We start from the raw sequence: 22,396 nt of genomic DNA on the forward strand, positions 1-22,396 counted from the left end.
CATACAAATCATTACTAATATAAATTTATATCCCATAGAGAGAGGAAGTTGAATGAAATATATCTGACATTCCAACATTGGACCCAAAGGTGGAGGAAATTCTCCTGGTGATGCCTTCAAGGGCTTTCTTAGGTGTGTCTTTAGACATCTTTGACTTTGTGCACAGACTCGTTTGGCTATACAGAATTTCCCCCACCAATGTATTTCCATAATTTGGACCATTTTATCAACCACACAGTGGCTTAGAGAATGAATTATGTGCAGGATAAGCACCTTCAGGTTTTCAAGTAGTGCAGGTTTTTGATTTGGCCCCATCCATAACTTTAGATTTTTGTCATATTTACACCCTTATGATTTCCATTTATTTAATTCTTCACTCAGTTCTTGTGATTGTTTAATGGCCAATTCATAAGGTGGAACTCACATGTTAGGGGCAGTGACTTCATTCAACTTGTACATAGATACAGGCTAAGCAATTACATTTCCAGCAGCTTGAGCAGCATTATCTGCTAAAGTATTTCCTTTAACCTCAGGAGGACTACATTTAGTATGTGCTTCTATCTTGATGACAGAAATTTCTTTTGGAAAGAGTAAAGCATCTAAAAACTGACGTATTTGGGGTCCATTTTTTATGTTATCATTATTAGAGGTTAGAAATCCTCACTGCTTCCATAGCATTCCAAAGTCGTGCTATTCGTGAAAATATTAACTCTTTGACATTTAGCTAGGTGACAAACTTGAGTTAAGGCTATTAGCTTCATTTGTTGGGTGGAGCATGCTTCAGCAAGTGGAGAGCTTTCTAATATAACAGTATTAGTAGTTAAAGCATATCCAGCTTGGTAAGAAAGATTAGAAGTGTTTAAATAAGACCCATCAGTAAATAAAACAAGATCTGGAGTATGTAAAGGAACATCTTTAAGATCAGCCCTAGGAACTAACAGTTGTTCAGTCAAATCTAGGCAGCCATGGTCAGGATTTCCGTAATCAGGCAAAGGTAAGAGAGTAGCTGGATTAAGTAGTCTGCTGCGACACAGATGAATGTGTGGAGGGGATAAAAGAATTTCATAAGAAGTGAGCCAGCTAACAGAGAGATTCTGAGTAAGAGCAGAATTTAATAAGGATTCTACCGAATGTAGGATGAGTACATCTGAATCATTTCTCATAGCAATGTCAGCAATGGCTTCATCCAGTTTAGTGGTAGCTGCAACTACTCTCAAGCAAGGTGGATAGGTTCTGGCTACAGTATCCAATTGGAGACTATAATATCCAACAAATCTCTGCTAATTTCCATGTGACTGAGTAAGAACTCCTAAGGCATTTCTGTTTCTTTCATGAACAAATAATGAAAAGGGTTTGTCATAGCTAGGTAGGCTTAAAGCCAGGGGATTGGTTAGATTCCTCTTAAGTTCATGGAAACGTTCTATTTGTTCAGGAATCCATTGCAGAGGTTCTGGGCTCTCTGTTTTAGGCAAGGCATAGAGTGATTGAGCAATCAAAGAAAAGTTTGGAATCCAGCTGTGGCATTAGCCACAAGGGCCCAAAAAAACCTCTAAGCTGTTTTTTTGTATTTGGCAAGGGATGGTTACAAATGGTTTCAAGTCTTTGTGGATCTAACTGGATCACCTCTGAAGTTAGAATGTGGCCTAAATATTTAACTTGGGTTTTAACAAATAAAAACCTTTAGAAGCTTTATGCCCTTTAGTGGCCAAGCAATTAAGCAAATATACAGAATCTTCTTCACCATCTGAGGTATTCCTGGAATAAAGCAGCAAACCACCAACATATTGAATGAGGAGAGAATTATTTGGAAACATTAGGTCCTCTAAATCAATTTTTAAGGGAGGAGAAGTAGCTGGGAGATTCAGTAAATCCCTGAGGCATGACAGTCCAGGTATATTGGCATTAATCCCAAGTGAAGGCAAATAAATATTGACTATTAGGGTGGACCAGAACACCAAAGAAAGCACTACATAGGTCTGCTAAGTAAAGCTCTTAGCCTTGAGAGGTATCTGAGACAACAAAAGATGAGGATTTGGAGTGATCAAAAATTGAGGAATCATCAGACAATTAATGACCCTAAGGTCTTGAACGAATCTCTGACTCTTTCCATTAGGTTTCTTAACTGGCAAGAATTGGGGGTATTACATGGGCTAGTTTAAGGTATTATTAGCCCTTTATTAATTAATTCCTCAAGTACAGGGGTTAACCTTTGAATTGCCTTTTGTTTTAGAGGGTATTGAGAAATGCTGGGAAGTGGTTTCATTGGGTAAATTTGAACTTTAATTGCTTGTGCACTACATATTCTTCCCACATCTATGGAGGAAGAAGACCATAAGGTTGGGGACACAGAGGATAACAATGAGCATTATTTTCCTAAAGTAGAGGTACCTTATCCATTATCAAAGCCTCTAAGTGATGTAAGAGTTCTATTTTGTGCCTCTCCTGATCAAACTAGCATATGGATTACCTGATAGAGATCAGCCAGACCAGGTTGGAAAACCTGAATTAAAATGTAGAATTCCTACTTAAATGTTTTAGGGTTCTCAATGGGTTTTGGAAACTCCTAAGCTATGGCTGTTAATTTGGCTTTAGACTAGGGAGAGAAAATAATTATAGGGAGGTTGTTCTCTCACCCTTCAACTTGTTTGGGCTTAAAGATTATCTGAGACACTGGAGGAGCTTTAGGGTCAAGAAACAGATCATCATTTGAAATGACATTTCAGACAGACCAGGATACTTTCCAAAATATGGAGGGAGAGTAAGGTACAAAGATAGAGGAGGAACAGAGAGGTCAGAAGGAGTGGACTCGTTGACTGTCTTGTGTGTTTCCTTTTTAAGAGACTTACTAATCTTGGTTAATTTGGATACCATGTCTTATAAAGAAGCCAATTTAGAATCATTGACACATTTAGAAGCTTCTAAATACCAATCAAAAAAAGCATCCTGAAGCTTTTGTTTAGTTCTACAGTTTTCTAATTTACATCTCAGGTATACAAATTTTCTCAATTCAAATGAACCCAAAAGTTGTCACTGGTCAGAAAAACTATCTTTGGTCAGGGCATGCCACAGTTGTAAATACAAACTTGATTGAAGCCTGTTAAGTCTTGAACATATAGTAGGAGATCCACTAGGGAAATCAGCAGGCCTGGATTCAGCAGAACCCATGACCATGCAAAAAGACAGAGACAAACATCTGCAGACACAAACCAAACTCTGCATAAAATGGAGCTGAGCTGCATGTAACAAGATAGAGCTCAAGATTCGAGAGGACTCACCAAATGGCCTCCAAGGCTCCTCACAGAGACAGAGTGCCTAAAAAGACTCAGTGGGATCCTTTGCTAGTGTCTGACAAGGGCTTCAAGGCCATAGGCTGGTTCCTTCAGTCCCGCTTCTGACACCAAATAATTGTTAAAAACAAAACAGAGTGCCTGTGAAATAAGAGTTTTATTCAGATTAAAAAATTTGCAAATCAGGAAACACCAAAATGACAAAATGGTGTTCCAAAGAGGGACCATAAGCACATGTCCTTTATACTGAATTTTGCAGAACTCTGCACAGAGTTGGGAAAGAATACGGGGGGTACATCTGATTGGTTGATATTCAACATGCTCTGTTTCTATTGGCTGAAGTACTCAACCTTAGCCTCAGTTTCCTGCATTACAGAGCTGGTTTCTGCAACAATCTGGGTGGGCCATCTCAGAAAGTTGCAGAGCGAGTCATCTTGGTCAAGAGTGTCGTCATGGGTCATGTACTCTAAAAAGCAGAAGCAGGGGCCTAGGACAAAATGGAGTTTGATTCAAACCTATGTCAGCCATTTTAGTTATGTTAAGCACTTCAGATTTAGAGTGCTCTTTCACAAGAAGTAGGGGGCTGTGTCCCAGATGTGGAATGGCCCCCTGCAGTACCCTGGGCTCTCTCACAGAAGCAGGGGGTGTTTAAGAGTGGGTAGGCCAAGTCCCAGATGTGAATGGGTCCCACACACACTGCGCTGGGCTTTCTCACAGAAGCAAGAGGTGTGTGGGAATCTGACACTGCAGCACCACATGCTGGAGCCTGTGCAGAGGATCCCCCGCTATGAGCTGCTGCTCAAAGACTACCTGAAGAGGCTCCCGGCAGATGCTCCTGACCAGAGGGATGCAGAGAGTAAGCTGGGGCTGGGCAGCGAGGGTCCCTGGGAGGACACTGGGCCTCAGTGAAGTGTGAGTGGCACTTGCAGAAAACCTAGCAAGCCATGGAGAGAGAGGGAAAGATCCAAGTGCCTCCTAAATATGAATCAAAAGGGGACTTAGACTTGAAGTGTGAAGGCTAGGCATTGTTTCTGGGGAAGGGGCTGTGAGGGCTGGCCATCGCATCCCCAAGTTTAGGATACAGGAATTAGGATTGTGGAGCTAGTGGGGGCTACTCTTGGTCCAAGGGTAGCCAGGCAGCTGGGCAGGGCAGGCCGGGGCAGGAGAGTCGCTTGCTTCCAGCCTCTCCCTCCGTGAGCCCACCCCTCCTGATCAAACTCCTGAATAGCCTGGGCCCCCATGGGGAGGGGTCTGACATCCAGGCAGGGCTTCTGCAGGGAAGACCAGATGCTAGGGCTCTGGAGAAACAGCTCTGCAGGCCCTCTAGGGCGAGGACGCAGCCCCGCAGGCTAACTCTGCCCTCTCCTTCCCTGAAGAGTCCTTGGAGCTCATTTCCACTGCAGCAAACCATTCCAATGCGGCTATTCGGAAGATGGTGAGTGAGGGCAGGGGGAGGCTCTGGGCGGTGGGGCAGGGTGCAGCATAGTGGATGGGTGGCACATAGGCACTCCCTAACCAATCTCCCAGGTCAGGACAGGGGTTTAGTGTCAGGCCAGCAGGCCTGCCACCTGCTCGCTCTGTGGTCTCTGGTGAGTTACGTATTGCTCTGTTCCTCAGCTTCCCCGTCTGTAAAATGGGGACACTACCTGAACTGGTCTCATTGTGAGAATTAAATTAATTTCACTGTGGGGATTAAATGTGTCACCTAAATAAGGTGCTTAGAACATGACCTGGCACATTAAACATTACTCTCAGTGTTATCATCATTCATTCACTCAGTTATTCATTTATTCAGTAAAGCTTCATTAGTGTCTTTTGCGAGCCAGGCTCAGAGCTAAGGACTGGAGGAGGCACAAAGGCTAATGAGAAAGTGTTGCATTCTTGGTCTGCATGAGGCCACATCTGAGGACTGGGCAGAGCCCTGAGTAGGCCTATCCTGGGCACCCTTGAGCCTCACCTTTGCGCCTGTGATACTGGCATCAGAGTGAGCCAGTGACCCTGTCCTCGGAAGGCTGATACCTAGTAGTCACTGCTCTTTTCCACCACACGTGCACTGCTGTTTTTCTTAGAGGCAACAAGAGAGGAAAGCAAGATGTTCACATGCCCTTGTACCCACTGGCCTGTGTGTCTGGGCCTGGAGTGCCTCCTGGCAGTCCAAACAGATCACAGGCGGACTCCATTTATTTCCAATGTGTTTTTAATTTATTTCCCCTATTTCCTCACCAGGACTAAACATACCAAGGAAAAAGAGCTGTTGCTCAGAACCCCATGGTCATGTGGCCCATGGAAGTCTGGGGAATTCCTCACGGGTGCATCTCTGGGCAATGTGGAGGGAGGCCACGTGGGGCTCCCCCAGTGGTGGACTCATGTTGACCCCAACCCGCCTGCCACCTGGCAGTTCTTTTCCCTAATAACACAAAGCTTGTGGTGAGGTTCCCACCTCACTGGTATGGAGGTGGGGGAGCATCCGTGGGCCAGGGCCGCGCTCTGACCCCGGCCGTCTCTTCTCTGTTGTGTTGTTGTTAGGTGCTGTCGAGTTGATTCTGACATATAGCGACCCTAGAGGACAGAGTAGAACTGCCCCATAGGGTTTCCTAGGCTCTAATCCTTATGGGAGCAAGTTGCCAGTGTTTCTCCCGCAGAGCTGCTGGGTGGGGGTGGGGGTGGGGGTTCGAACCAACCTTTTGGATATCAGCTGAGTGCTTAACAATTTCACTGCCACGGCTCCTTAGGCTATGGCACTACTGCATGTTAATGTGCAGTCCTGATAAGCAGGGGCTGTCATGGAGTCTCTTGGTGTCTGAGGCTGTGGATTATTGTCCCCCAGGAGCTGCTACTGTAGGCCCAGGCACAGGTGGTAGCAAATGGTAGTAATAACCCAGCACCTGAAACTCTCAGTGCCAAGCCTTGTCCAAAAGCTAGTGGCCCCCTCCTGCTGCACCAAAAGGCATTGCTGGGCCACACAGCCGGGGGAATGTGACATGCTGATTGGCTGGCTTCTGGGCCACATGACTGCCCCGGGTTCCATGGCTTAAGGATGGCATGGGAGACAGGCTGAGCGTGCCAGAAGGAAGGGGAATAGCTGCCCAGTGCAAACGCCCTGGATGTCCCAGTTGTTTCTTCAGACTGGAATGCCCTCCAGGAGAAAGAGCCAGATGGCTGGGTCTAATCCCAGTGTACTAGCAGAAACTCCTGCAGTAATTCTTTTATTGTCTCTGTGCCTCCGTTTCCTTGTCTATAGATTGGGGATAATAATGGGATCGCTGTGAGTTGGAATCGTCTCGACGGCAGCTAACAACGACATCAACAATGGTACCTACCTCACTGGATTGGTGTCAAAATTACATGAGTTAATACACATATCGTGTGTGGAGCAGGGCCTGGCACATAGCAATGCTCTTAGCTGTTATTATCTTATTTATCTTATTATTCTCCGCATGGTGAGATTCTATTCTTCCTCCAATACCCAACTTGAATGTTCCCTATCCCCGTATTTCTTTTCCCACCCCTAAGTCAGTAGGCTCCTCCTCTCACATGACCCTGTTGTGGTTTTGGGTCCTGGTTGCAGAGCGGTGCTCCATTCACCCCTGTGTCCCTGGCAGGTTCTTGTTCCCCGTGGCTACACAGCTGCCTGATCCCTTTGTCTTTTGCAGGAGAAAATGCACAAGCTCTTGGAGGTGTATGAGCGCCTGGGTGGGGAGGAGGACATCGTTAACCCGGCCAACGAGCTCATCAAGGAAGGTCACATCCAGAAGCTGTCAGCCAAGAACGGCACCACCCAGGACCGCTACCTCTTCCTGGTGAGCCCCAACCCTGGTCCCTCAGTGCAGAGCCCACAGCAGTAGGGGTCCCCATCCCCAGCTCTCCCAGTGCAGGGTTCACGGCCACAGGGGCCCCCAGGGCTCTTCAGCCTCCTCCCTGACTGCAACCACTGGTCCCTATCTCAGGGACTGCCCCAAAGCCCTTCCCAGGCCACACGGGGCCACGATCCTCTGCACAACTGGACCCGTGCCCACCATGCTCACCTGTGCCTCCCTCCTGCAGTTCAACAGCATGGTCCTTTACTGTGTGCCCAAGCTGAGGCTCATGGGCCAGAAGTTCAGTGTCCGGGAGAAGATGGACATTTCGGGCCTTCAGGTGGGTGAGCCCCTCCTCCCTACACCTGCTCCCAGCCTTGCCCCCTCCCACCCCCAGCGCTAAATTAGTGGAAACACCTGGGTCTCCAGCGGCTGCAGCACTCACCGGCCGTGTGACCCGGCACCTTGTGCTGACTCCTCTGAGCCTCAGGCTTTACCTGTAAATGCCGGTGTGGCCTGGAGCAACTTCCAGCCTGTCACGGCACTGCCATTCAGGGCTGGGTTTAGCAGGTCCTTGCTGAGGTTCTCTCTGCTTCTCTAGTTGGCTACCCTGCCAGCGTGCTGTGGTCTAGTGGTCGAGGGATACATAGACACACAAAGACAGGAGGTTGTTGGAGACTAAGGTGAGCATAGCCTGGGGCACAGGGCAGTGGTGGGTCCCACCTCTCCTGAGTGCCTAGATGGGAGCAGCTTGGCTGACCCCTTACCTTTGGGTCAGAGATCCTGGCCTCTCTACAGATCTGAAGGTGAAGTTTGGGGGTAGAAGGGACTTGTCAAGGTCCCTGGCTAGAGTGTACACATACTCATGTGTGCCCGACCTGCCTGGTCCTCTCCTGTGCAGCATGGGCCAGACACCTGTTTGTCTTGTTGTCACTCTGTCCCATGAGCCTGGCAGGGTCTCATAGTGGTGGGCCACAGGTGACAGATTGGGTCCCTGACTCCTATTGGGGAGGGCTTTGGATTAATGGGTGCCCCCAAAATATTTGCTAAATTAAAATATTTAACCATCTCAAAAAGGTAGACGTTTGCCTCAAAGACACAAAAAATTCCCTTCTCACCTGGAAATTTGCTAAATCCAGGTTAAGAAACACCATTAAAAATAATGACTAACTAGAGAAAAAAAAATCCGTTTTCTATAGGTAGAAGAAACCATTTCTCTAGTGTGTCTGGTCATTAATTTGATCTGTTAATGCACAAGTTCTCAGCCTTTCAGCAGTTGGAGAAGCCCTGTGGTGGTGGCCATGCCCAAGGTGCTGGCTGGGTGCAGGATCAGTATTGTTCTATCACTGCCTGACTGAGACCCCCTGGAACCACACCTCTGCTGTTTTGCGTTCTGGTTGCATTGTCAGAGGTCGCTGTCTCTAGTGAATCTCATCTTCTACTGACACCAGTTTGTGCTAAACCAGTCCAAAGAAGCCAAGATCATCCACCTCTGATGCCAAAAGTTTGGTGGATAATAAGTCCCACTCCACACTCCAACTGCATCACGTGGACATCTCAGCCTCCCTTCCCTGTTTAGTTCAGACCCCACCTGCTCCTCACAGCTTTTTCTCTCTCATCCTCATTCACTGGGGCTAGGTCAGTGGGCATCAGCCCTTTCTCTCTCTCAGCCTCATTCACCCGGGCCTAGGTCAGTGGGCACCAGCCCCTTCTCTGTTTCTGAGGTACTATAATCCATTGAAAGGACTCACAAACTGCAAGAAAATGGTTATCTTTAATCTAGCAGAGAAAAGGATAAAAACACATAGGATGAGTTCTGTTTAATGCTTCTGGTCTAGCTCCTAGTTTGTTGCATAGTGCCTGGGGTCTTAAAAGCCTGCAAGCAGCCATCCAAGGCACAACAATTGGTCTCTATTCATCTGGAGCAACAGAAAAAGAAGGAGAGTCAGGAATAGGAGGAGGATATGGAATGTGTGGCTAATTGTCTACATGAAGAACTGCTTCCTTTGCCACGAGAACAGAAGAACTAGATGGTGCCCAGCTACTACTACTGAACATTTTGATCAAAGATTCTATAGAGGAATCCTGATCAAAAGGGGGAAAATGAAGAACAGACTCAAATTCTCATGGAATCCAGACTTTCTAAAGCCATGGAGGCTGAATGAATCCCCGAAACTATTGCTTTAAGATAATCTTTAAACCTTAAACCAAAAATATCCCCTGAAGTCTTCTTAAAAGAAGACTTGAGCATTGTGCTCTTTTAAGATCTATCTATATGGGATCAAATTGACAATAGCAACTCAAAAGATTAGACAGAAACCTTAGGAGGAGGTAGTGAGTTTATGTTAATGGGAAGGAGCAACTCAGAAAAGGAGGGTGAGAATGTTGCACGACTTGAAGAATATAATCAATGTCACTGAATTGTACATGCAGAAACTTTAACTGGTGTATGTTTTTGCTGTGTATATTCTCAACAACACCGTCAACAAAAAAAAGTAATATGTGTTGTTTGCAGAGAATTTAGAAAACAGAAGTGTGCAGAAAATAAAAATTACTCTGTAAATTCAGTAAAACAAACAAAACAAAAAAAGTCTCTAAGGGCACAGGGTGCATGGGCTGCAGAGAGGCAGTGCCTGTTGGATACCATGGCGGGGAAAGGTTTGGTTTGTCCAAGGGCTGGCTGAGGACGTTTCCCTGAGGAAGCAGCATCGCTGGTGGGCCTTGAAGGGCAGGCTGGGCTTGATGGGAAGCGTTCTAAGCATAAAGGATAAGAAATCCTGGCCCTGAGCAGGCTGGGATGGGTGGACCTCCTCTATCGGAACAGCTCATGTAAGAGGAAAAGGAGGGTGAGAATGATTGCACAACTCGAAGAATGTAATCAATGTCATGTTTCATTGCCTAAGTTTAGGTACGCCTGTCTCTGCAGACCTGCAAGCCCACTGGGGTCACAGGCTCCTCTTCTACCTCTTCAGAGAAGAGCTCTAGGTTAGAGAGGGGTGAGGATGGATTGAGGACAGCTGTTAACATGACTGCTTTGTTTTTGTCACTGTCCCTTTAGGTACAGGATATTGTCAAGCCAAATGCAGCTCACACGTTTGTTATAACAGGAAGGAAAAGGTCCTTGGAGCTGCAGACTCGGTAGGGCACAGTCTGTTTCTAACTATCTGCTACTGGGGGAATATCTCTGACTTGGTGTTTTGGCACATTACTTCATTTTCTAAACAGGGTAACTCCAATGTGTTCTTATTTACTCATTCATTTTATTCATTAATTTACTCGTTTATTCCTGCTTTAAAACTTAACAGTCCTAAGGGGAATACAGTGAAAATTAAGCCTCTGCCCACCTCCTGCCCCTCCATCTCCCCAACTGACCATCTCTTAAGTATCCTTCCAGAATTTTGTATGTACATACATACACATCTGTTTCTTTAATCCCAAATGGCAGTTTACTGTAGAGCCTGTTCTGCATCTTGCTTTTTTAAATTAAGTTTATCAGAAATCACCACATACCTGAGCATCGTTTCCTAAAGCCACATAATATGCCATTATAACCATTTACCAGTTCCCATTGATGGGTGTCTGGGCGTCCGAGTCTTGCTACTGCAAACAGTGCTGAAGCTGGTTGGCACTTGCACGTAAGTCTCTGTGTGTATGTGTCAGTATATCCACAAGATAAATTCCTCAAATAGAGTTGCTGGTCAAAGGTTAGGATGTGGGTTTGAAATTTTGATGGATACTGTCAAGCTGCCCTCTGAAGCAGATGCTCGGGTTGTGCTCTGACTGGCAACGTGTGGGCAAACCCATCCCCCACCTCCCACTAACAACAGGAGATTTTTGTAATGACACATCATAGTCCAGTAAGAACGCACTGAGCATTACAGGGAGGCATTGATTTGCATCCACTGTCACGTAAAGCAGAAACCCTGGTGGTGTAGTGGTTAAGAGTTAAGGCTGCTAACAAAAAGATCAGCAATTTGAATCCACCACGTACTCCTTGGAAACCCTATGGGGCAGTTCTACTCTGTCCTATAGGGTCGCTATGAGTCAGAATTGACTTGATGGCAACGGGTTTGGTTTTTTTTTTTTTTTTTTTTGTCAGGTAAAGTGAAATGGGGCTTCACACACAACTGACCACGCCTGGCTACAGGTGGTTTGGAGCCCTCAGAGCAGTCTTCTAAGCTCTCGAGCTGTATGTACACAGCAGCAAGTGGCCAAACAGCCCCTGCTGCTTAGGTGTGCTGCTCAGGCGTGTGCTCAGGTGTGCACTGAGAGTTAGCCTGCTTGTTTATAGTTAGCATCAAAGGCTTGGTTAATAAAATATTTTTTGTTTTTATAGGACAGAGGAAGAGAAGAACGAATGGATTCAGGTAAAGCCTCTAAAGTTTAAAGTAACCCAGTGGTGAGTTTATTGAGCCCCATGGTCCTGTCATGTTGAAGCAGAGAGGAGGTCCCAGTGACCCAGGCACCATCAGTCCCATTTGCCCGGCTTTGCAGAAGCACCTTCAGACTCACAAGCCTTCCATTAACTTGTTTGAGGCTCCCACCCATGCCCCCCCTGCCAAGGGCAGGACTCTTGCTCTCCCCTTCCCCAGCAGACACCACCGCTCTGTGTGCCTGCTCAGGGCATCTAGAACCAGAGATGAATCCACCTAGCCCTGCCCCAGGGAGCTCCTGGGCTCCAGCCACAACCAGACCAGTGTGGCATTAAGTCCCATGGCCATGGTGGGCATATGCTAGTTGTTAGAGGACCTCTAGCTTCCAGAATTCACAAAGTGGAAATCTCTGGGTAAGAAGAGAGGAAAACAAAATTCAGAGATTAGGTGGAAATGCTGGTGCCGGGAAGTGGGAATGTGGCCATGGGTTTCTGTGAACTGGACAGTTGCCAACACAGACTGTCCCCAGAAAGTGTCCACCCACAGCCCTGGGGTCCTGGGCAGGAGGAGGAACACAGCATGTTGGGGTGGGGAGCCAGGGTGACATCAGGGGAGAATGGAGTATAGGGACTTGGCCAGCTGGCCTGGGCTTGACCCCCAGCTCCTTGTTGACCAGCTGAGGGCCAAAGGCCTCTGACTTGTATCCTTGAGCCTCAGTGTCCTCATCTCAGAATGGGGCTGGAATGCAACATCTCAGGTCAGGGTGAGATAAGATAACCCTCTGGGTGGGTGGTCCTTGGGGATGGGTCCCCCACCCCTTCTTGTACTGGACATGCTCCCTGACTTTGTCACCTTCTTCCAGGTCATCAGGACCACCATTGAGAAGCACAAGCAGAACAGTGAGACCTTCAAGGCCTTCAGTGGCCCCCTCGGCTGGAACGAGGATTCCACCCCCCCTCCAGACCCATCTGTTAGTACCAGCGCCTGGGGCCTGTCCTCTGTGGCCTCACCTAGACCACAGGGCAGGATGAGGGGGGCTCCCATCACAGGAGGGTTCAGGCAAAGGCTCATAGCAGAGGGATTTGTGGGCAGGCAGGCAGCAGGAAGCATCCCCTGAGGCTTTTGTGGGACTGGGGCTCCAGGCAGGCGGCCAAGGGCCAGGGTGGTAAAGCAAGTGCATATGTGCATCTGCTCAGCATTTGCAGGGTGTGCTGTGGCCCCAGGTTAGTGGGGTGGGAGGGAGAGCAGGAGTGAGTATGGAGCACCACTGCATGTGGGCATTTGGTGAGGCAGACCTGTGCATTGTAGGGTCATTGTCCTCAGTGTGGAAATCAAGTCTCAGAGATGCCAAGTAGCATGGCAAGGCCACAATGTAGTGTCACGGTGGCCACTGCACACTTTCTGCATTCTACTGGGAAACCTAGTAGCAGTACATACCTCTTTGTGATTGTATTTTTTGCCACAGATGCCATCAGTGGAAAATGGTCATTGAAAGCTTGTTACCTCCCACTGCCTCCATGGGCTGTGAGAGACTCACTGCAGACTCAGGTCTGCCGGTGGGCAGGAACACTGCAGCCCACTGCTCCAGTTACTTAATCTTTTTACCAAACCAGCTTCCCTTTTTCTTCTTAATATATGTATTTTGAAAGAAACTTTGTATTGTTGCTGTGAATGAAAACTACTGTCAGATTCTGGGAAGACGGCAGCGTAAGCAGGCCTAGTTTCCCAATCCTCCCCACACGTACACCAAGAAATACAGCAAGAGATCTGTGCTTGGCTCTGCAGGACCCTGAATCGGTGCACAGAGGACAGCAACAAGGACTTGTGAATGGACCCAAATAACAGTGAGCCTCATATGATGGGAAGAGCATTTCTTCCACACTACCCACCTCTCTCCCTCCTGGCGCAGTGGACTGTCAGCCACTATGGACTGCGGCAGTGGTGTGTGCAGACTAATGGCTGCAGCAGCGCTCGGTCTCCCATCCAACCCACAGCTTGTCTGTGCACAGGAAGGAGCCCTGAGCTCTGGCTCTGAAATTAATAAGACAGATTTCCCGGGTGATCTGTTCCAGGTGTGCCTGTCCCTCCCCTTCCTGGCATGGTGCAAAGACAAGCAATCATAGTCCCAGTCAACCCCTGGCTCTCCTGAGAATGGGAAAGGGTCCCAGTCTCTGGCTCTGAGAGAAGTGAGCCTACAAAGAGTTGGGGAGGGAGCAGGGAACAAAGACTGAGGTTTACATTGCTGGAGAGCTGTTCACTCAGTTTGGGAGCTGCCAAAGGACTGAAAATGTGGTCAGACACAGCCCTCACAGAGCAGGAGACCAGCAATAACCAAAGAATGAAGGCTGCGCTCCCTGGAGGATAGACTGATGAGTGTGTGTTGTCTATTCTGTTTGGGAGATGTTGAAAGATGATGAGCAGGTCTAGATGGAAACCTGAACTTTTTGAAACAGAGTCATCACAGAGAGGGAGAGGGAGCAGTAGGCAAAGCCTGAAGTTTTCTCCCCCAAGAGTTTCTCGTATAAAGTAATGCTGTCAAAAACGCTGAATACTTGAGAGAATTAAGAAATTCAACACCTTGTAAAATTCTAATGTCCTGCTTCAACAAAAAACGACATGGTACACATAAAAATGGAAATGATGGCTCATTCAAGTGAACAAGACAAAGGGAGAGAAATCATATCTGTGGAAGCCCAAATCATGAGCATAATGGAAGAATATAATAAAACAATATTAAACAAGATCACAGAGCTAAAGGAAAACAAGACATGAACAAAATAAGAATTTAAACAAGAAGATAGAAACTATGAAGAGAAAGCAAACAGAAATACTGGAACTGAAAAAGATAATAACTGAAAACAGAAACTCACTGAAAGAGTTTAATAACCAATTTGAGCAGAGAGAAAAAAGAATCAGTGAACCAGAAGATAAGGTAATTAAAATCATGAAGGCTGAAGAGCATCAAGGGAGAAGGCTCTAGACTGTTGTGCTCAGTTTAATGGCATTATGTGACAACATCAAGCAATTCAATACACACGTCATAGGAATCCCAGAAGAAAACGAGAGCGAAAAAGAGACGGAGAGAATATTTGAAGAAATAATGCCAAAGAACTTTCCGAATGTGACAAAGGACATAAACCTGCACATTCAAGAAGCTCAATAAACTCCAAGTAGGATAAACCTAAAAAAAAAAAAAAAAAATCCACACTGATATACATTACAATCATGCTCTCTAAAACAAAAGACAGAGAATCCTGAAGGCAGCAAGAGAGAAGCAAATTGTCACATACAAAGAATCTCCAATAAGATTAAGTGCTGATTTCTCCTCAGAAACCTTGGAGGTCAGAAGGCCACGGAATGACATATTCCAAGTGCTGAAATAAAAGAACTCTCAACCAAGAATACTATATCTGTCTTTTCACCTTGATGGCAAAATCAGGGCATTTTCTGATAAACAAGTTCAGAGATTGTATAACACTAGATCTGCCTTACAAGAAATGCTAATTGCTAAGTCCCTCAGTTGAGTAAGAAAGGACACTAGACAGTAACTCAAAGACATACATAGAAATACAAACAAACAAACAAATCTCCATGAAAAGCAAATGTAGGGACAAGTATAAAGACAAGTTTTAAGGTATTTTTGCTTGCTGATGTTAGCAGCCATGTCCTTCATGCCTTCCAATGACAAATGCATAAAAAATAAGTATAAATGTATGTTATAGGGCACATGATGTATAATGATGTAACTGGTGATAACAACAACACAGATAGTGTGGAGTGGGGTGGCATAGGTATAGGCTTTCTGTATGTTACTGAAGTTAAATTGGTATCAATTTAATCCAGGTGTTATAAATGCAAGATGTTAGAGGTAATACTTATGGTAACCACAAAGAACACGTCTGAAAAATACACACAAAAAGAGAGGAGGAGGGAATCAAAATTGTTCACAACAAAACACAAAAGTTGTCAGTATCATAGGAAATAAGAGAAAAAGAAGGTATAAGACAGAACATAAAGAAGGAAAATCAATAAGGAAATAGAGGACCTGAATGGCAGTATAAACCAACTAGACCTAACAGATATATATATATAGAGAACACTGCACCCAACAACAGCACAATATATATTCTTCTCCAGCACACGTGGATCATTCTCCAGGATAGACCACATGTTAGGTCACAGAGCAAGTCTCAATAAACCTAAAAAGATGGAAACCATACAAAGTATTTTCTCATACCACAATGGAGTGAAACTAGAAATTAATAACAGAAAGAAAACTGGAAAATCCACATATATATGGAAATTAAACAATACACTATTAAACAACCAATGGGTCAGGAATCAAAAGAGAAATAGAGTCTAATGAAAATAAAAGCACAACATGTCAAAACTTACAGAATGCAGTGAAAGCAGTGCTCAGAGAGAAACTTATAGCTGTAAATGCCTACATTAAAAAAGGAGAAAGCTTATAAATCAATAGCCTAACTTTACAACTTGAAGAATTAGAAAAAGAAGAGCAAACCAAATCCAAAGCAACTAGAAGGAATGAGATAATTAAGATAAGAGCAGAGATAAATAAAATAGAGAATAAAAAACTATAGAATCGATGAAATCAGAAGTTGGTTTGTTGAAAAGAAATAAAATTGACAAACCCTTAGCTAGACTGACAAATTAAAAAAGAAGATGTAGATATCTAAAATCAAAAATTAAAGTGGGGACATTACAACTGACCCTACAGAAATAAAAAAGAATCATAAAAAAATACCATGAACAATTGTATGACAACAAATTAGATAATCTAGATGAAATGAATAAATTCCTAGAAACACAGAAGTTTCCTGCATTAACTCAGAAGAAAAAGATTGCAATAAACCCATAACAAGTGATGAGATTGAATCAGTAAACAAAAACCTCCCAAAAAAGAAAAGACATGGACCAGATGGCTTTATTGGGGAATTCTAAAACATTTGTAGAGGAAGTGACCCCAGTCCTTCTTAAACTTTTCCAAATAATAGAAAGGTTGGAACACTTCCTAAATCATTCTATGAGGTGAGCATTACTCTAATATCAAAACCAGACAAAGACACTACAAAAGACAACTATGACGCATGTCTCTTAAGAATATTAATGTAAAATTCCTCAAGAAAATACTAGCATACCAGATTCAAAAGCATATGAGAAGGATTATACACCAGCAGCAAGCAAACTGAAATGTTGCTGCAATTGTAAGTTGTTCAGTGTAGTATTTGTGGTAACCACTAAGAAGCTACTCAGAGAAAATACTCAGAAGGGAAGAAGGAAGATATCAAAAAAGCTCAACACAAAAAAGCAGCTAAACACAAAAAATAATGGAAATATGGAAATAACGGGACAAAGAAGATATAAGACACACAAAAAACTATCACCAAAATGAATGAAGTAGGTACTTTCATTTTCAGTAATCACCTAAACTCCCCATTCAAAAGACAGAGAGTGACAGAATGGATAAAAAAAACATGATCCATCCTTATGCTGCCTACCAGAGACACATATTAGACACAAGGATACAAACAGACTGAAAGTAAAAAGATAAAAAAGAATATTCCATGCAACTAGTAACCAAAAAAGAGCAGGGATGGCCATATTGATATCAAATAAAATAGACTTTACGTCAGAGTCTATTATAAGAGATAAAGAAGGACATGACATGATAATAAAAGAGTCAATTCTTCAAGAGGACATAACAATTATAAATATATATGCACCTAACATCAGTGCTCCCAAATATATGAAATGAATACTGACTGCTATGAATGGAGTAATAGACAACTCCACAATAATAGATGGGGACTTCAATACGTCATCTTCAATTCTGTACAGAACACCTAAAAAGAAGGTCAGTAAGGACACAGAGGACTTAAATAATACCATAAGTCAAGTAGACTTAAGGGACATATGTAGAACACTCCACATCATGAGAAGTATACGAATTTTTCTCCTATGTACATGGATCATTTTCCAGAATAGACCATATGACAGGCCACAAAACAAACATCAACAAATTTTAAAACATTAAATTTGTACAAAGTATCTTCTCTGACCACAAATGAATAATATTAGAAATAAACAGCAGAAGCAAAACTGGAAAACACAAAAATGCATGGAAATTAAACAACAAACTATTAAATAACTGTTGGGTCAAGGAAGAAATCAAGCATGAAATTAAAAAATACCTGGAGATAAATGAAAATGAAAACACATCATACCAAAACTCATGAGGTGCAGCCAAGGGACTCCTCAGAGGAAAATTTATAGCAATGAACACCTACATTAAAAAAGAAGAAAGATCTCAAATAATAGGCTAACTTTATAGCTTGAGGAACTGGAAAAAGAAGAGCAAACTACACCTAAAGCTACTAGAAGAAAGGAAATAATGAAGATCAGAACAGAAATAAATGAAATAGAGAACAGGAAAACAGTAGAGAGAATCAACAAATCCAGAAACTGGTTCCTTAAAAAGATCAATGAAATTTACAAACCAATTGCTAGGCTGACAAAGAAACAAAGAGAGAAGATGCAAATAACCAAAACAAGAAATGTAAGCAGAGACATTACAACTGACCCAACTGAAGTAAAAAGGATCATAACAGAAAACTATGAACTATACTTCAACAAAATTGATAACTTTGATGAAATGAACAAATTCCTAGAAACACATAACCTCCCTAACTGACTCAAAAGGAAGCAGAAAACCTCAACAGACCCATAATAAGAAAAGAGATTGAATCAGTAATAAAAAGCCTCCCAACACAGAAAAGTCAAGACCAGATGGCTTCGCTGGGGAATACTGTTGAACATTTAGAGAAGAATTGACACAAATCCTGTTCAAACTCTTCCAAAAAATAGAGGAAAAAGGGATACTCCCTAACTCTTTCTATGAATCCAGCATTACTCTGGTACCAAAACCAAACAAAGACACCATAAGATAAAATTACAGACCAATATCCCGTATGAATATAGATGCCAAATTTTTCAACAAAATACTAACAAACACAATCAACCAGCATATTAAAATAATTATACATCATGATCACATGGAATTTATTCCAGGAATGCAGGGTTGGTTCAACATAAGAAAATCAGTCAATGCAATACACCACATTAATAGAACAAAGGAAAAGAACCATACAATCATCTCAATCAATGCAGAAAAGACGTTTGATAAAATCAAGCACCCTTTCTTGATAAAAACTCTTACCAAGATAGGAATAAAAGGAGAATTCTGCAACATGATTAACGGCATTTATGAAAAACCAACAGCCAACATTATACTCAATGGAGAAAGATGGAGAACTTTTCCTTGATAATGGGAACAAAGCAAGATGCCCACTCTCACCATTTCTATTTAATATTGTACTGGAAGTCTAGTGAGAGCAATAAGTCAAGAAAAAGAAATAAAAGTTATCCAAATTGGAAAGAAAGAGGTAAAACTACCCCTATTCACAGATGGCAAGCTCCTATTAATAGAAAATACAAAAAAATGAAGTAAAAAGTTTCTACAACTGATAGAAGAATTTGGTAAAGTATATATAAGGTCAACACAAAAAATTCAACTGTGTTTCTAAACACCAGCAATGAGAAATCTGAAAAGGAGATTAAGTAAACAACTCCATTTACAATAGCATCTAAGAGAATAAAATATCTAGGAATAAATTTACCCAGGGATGTAGAAGACCTATACAATGAAAATTATAAAACACTGCTAAAAGAGATTAAAGAAGACCTAAATAGATGGAAAGACATTCCGTGCTCATGGATTGAAAGGCTTAATATAGTTAAAATATCAATACTACCCAAAGCGATCTACAGTTGCAGTGCAATCCTGATCAAAAATCCAACGATGTTCTTTACAGAAAAGGAGTTTTATTGCTTGTGCGAGTACAAAATGGGGCAGCCATTGTGGAAATCAGTCTGGTAGTTCCTCAAAAAACTAGAAGTAGAGCTGCCATTAAACCCAGCAATTTTACTCTTAAGTATATACCCTAGGGATCTACTAGAAGTGACACGAACAGTCATATGCATACCTATGTTCATCACAGCATTATACACAATAGCAAAACGATGGAAACAACCTAAGTGCCTGTCATGGATTGAACTGTATTCCCCAAAAATATCTGTCAACTTGGCTAGGTCATGATTCCCAGTATTGTATGATTGTCTACTGTTTTATCATCTGATGTGATTTCCCTATGTGTTGTAAATTCTATCACTATGATATAATAAGATGGATTAATGGCAGTTACATTGATGAGATCTACAAGATTAGATAGTGTTTTAAGCCAGTATCTTTTGAGATATAAAAGAGAAGTGAGCAGAGAGACATGGGAACCTCATACCACCAAGGAAGCAGTGCCAGGAGCAGAGCGTGTCCTTTGGACTGGAGGTTCCTGCACTGAGCTGCTCCCAGACCAAGGGAAGACTGGTGCATCACAAGGACCTTCCTCCAGAGCCCGCAGAGAGAGAAAGCCTTCTCCTGGAGCTAATGCCCTAAATTTGGGCTTGTTGCCTACTAGACTGTGAGAAAATAAATTTCTCTTTGTTAAAGCCATCCACTAGTGGTATTTCTGTTACAGCAGCACTAGATGACTAAGACCCAGTGCCCATCAACGGAAAGAATAAGTAAAATGTGGTGCATACATACGATGAAATACTACCCAGTGATAAAGAAAAATGATTTCCTGAAACATCTTGGAACATGGATGAACCTAGAGGACATTATGTTGAGCAAAATAAGTTAATTACGAAAAAAACAAATATTGCATGTAATGTTTGTGGAACGACATGAACAGGTAAATATATAGAAGCTAACATTCATTAGTGGTTACCAGGGATGTGGGGAAGGAGGATTCACTTTCTAGAGAGTAGACACTTATTACTTCTGGTGATGGAAAAGGTAACACTGAATGAGGGTGAAGTGAACACAGCTTGATGAAGGTAAGTGATGTCATTAAACCGTACACAAGAAAAAAGACCTATTGGTAATTGCTATGGCAAATATAATTTTGAAGCAACAACAAAAACAACCAAAAATATGCGTGCAGGTATACATGTATGTATATAGGCATATATGTTTATAGGTATATGTGAGTATATGAGTGTGTACATATAGGTGTAGGCATATGCATATGTATATGTATGTGTGTGTATATATATATATATATATATATATATATAATAAAAGACATGAGGGAACAGTTACAGATACTTCTTAGACTTAACCAAACATCTCACAGGATTGGTTTTCCAGGTTTGAAAGATTAGGACCATTGTCTCATGGAACATCTCAGTCAGTTGGCATAATATAGTTCATAAAGTTTATGTTCTGCATCCTAGTTTCACGAGTAGTGTCTGGCGTCTTAAAAGCTTGTGCACAGCCATCTAAGATGGCTTCATCCACCCTGAGACAAGAAGAACTAGATGGTGCCCAGCTACCACTACCAACAATTCTAATCAGGGCCACAGTAAATGAGCCCTGAGAGAAATGAAGAAAAATGTGGAGCAGAACCTCAAATTCCTAAAACGAACAAACAACAACAAAAAAAACAGACCTACAGGACTGGCTAAGACTGGAGGCCCCCCCCCAAAACTATTATTCTGAGATACTCTTCAAACCATGAACTAAAACTAACTCCTTAGATTGCCTTGTAGCTAAATAGCAGATTGGCTTGCAAAATAATGAACATCACCCATAAGTACTGTGCTCCTTTAAAAAATCACCAATATGAGACTAAATGGTCAACAATTACTTTAAAACACAGATGAGAACGTAAGGGGGCAGGGAAACTAGATTAATGGAAGCAAAACACAACAATGGAAATAATGAGAATGCTCACGCATTGTGAAGAATTTAACCCATGTCACTGAACAATTTGTGTAAAAATTGTTGAGTGGGAACCTAAACTGCTGCGTAAACCTTCACTGAAAACACAATAAAATATTATTTAAAAAAAAAAGAAGGAAGACATAAAACTATCCCTTTTCTTAGACAACATGATTCTATATATGTAGAAGACCCCACAGAATCCACGAGAAAGCTACTAGAGCTAAAAAATTTATTTATCAAAGTGGCAGGATACAAGGTTAACACACAAAAACCAGTCTGGTTTTTATACACCAGCAATGAGCAACCTGAGAAGAAAATTAAGGAAACAATTCCATTTACAATAGCATCTAAAAGAATAAAATATCAAAGAATAGATTTAACCAAAGAAGTGAAAGACTTGTACACTGAAAACTATAAAACATGACTGAAAGAAATTGAAAAGACCTAAATAAATGGAAAGACATTCTGTGCTCATGGATTGGAAGACTTAATATTGTTAAGATGTCAATTCTACCTAAAGCAATCTATAGATTCAACACAATCTCCATTAAAATTCCAACAGCCTTCTTTGCAGAAATGGAAAAGCCAATCCTCAAGTTTTATGGAACAGCAAGGGGCCCCAAATAGTCAAAGCAATCTTGAAAAAGAACAAAGTAGGAGGACTCACATTTCCTAACCTCAAAACATATTATAAAGCTGTAGTGCTCAAAATAGTCTAGTATTGTATAATGATAAACATATACACCGATGGAATAGAATTGAGAGTTCAGAAATCTGGAATAGAATTGAGAGTCCAGAAACCAGTACTTCTATGGTCAATTGATTTTCAACAAGGATGTTAAGTCCGTCCAATGAGGAAAGAATAGTCTGTTTAATAAATGGTGCTGGGACAACCTGATTTCCACAAATGAAAGAATGAACCTGGACTCATACCTCATACTATATATGAAACTGACTCAGAATGGATCAAGGACCTAAATATAAGAACTGAAACTATAAACTCTAGAACAAAATATAGCAGTAATGCTTTGTGACCTAGTTTTAAACAGTGAATTATTAGATATGGACACCAAAAGC

The 22,396-nt window shown here is 42.6% G+C and overlaps 1 protein-coding gene across 3 annotated transcripts in view; it reads left to right on the forward strand.

Moving 5' to 3' along the window:
* FGD3 (FYVE, RhoGEF and PH domain containing 3) overlaps positions 1-22,396 on the forward strand; it is an 88,828-nt gene that overhangs the window by 46,170 nt on the left and 20,262 nt on the right. For all 3 annotated transcript variants that reach the window (XM_023738610.1, XM_023738611.1, XM_004384246.3), the window contains 7 exons: positions 4,005-4,143; positions 4,664-4,722; positions 6,941-7,087; positions 7,332-7,424; positions 10,143-10,222; positions 11,421-11,451; positions 12,320-12,427. In XM_023738610.1, coding sequence (XP_023594378.1) covers positions 4,005-4,143; positions 4,664-4,722; positions 6,941-7,087; positions 7,332-7,424; positions 10,143-10,222; positions 11,421-11,451; positions 12,320-12,427 — 657 coding nt within the window. The remainder of the gene's footprint in view (positions 1-4,004; positions 4,144-4,663; positions 4,723-6,940; positions 7,088-7,331; positions 7,425-10,142; positions 10,223-11,420; positions 11,452-12,319; positions 12,428-22,396) is intronic.

The sequence above is a fragment of the Trichechus manatus genome, unplaced genomic scaffold (assembly GCF_000243295.1).
Source record: "Trichechus manatus latirostris isolate Lorelei unplaced genomic scaffold, TriManLat1.0 scaffold00120, whole genome shotgun sequence".
In the NCBI taxonomy this organism is placed as follows: Eukaryota; Metazoa; Chordata; class Mammalia; order Sirenia; family Trichechidae; genus Trichechus; species Trichechus manatus.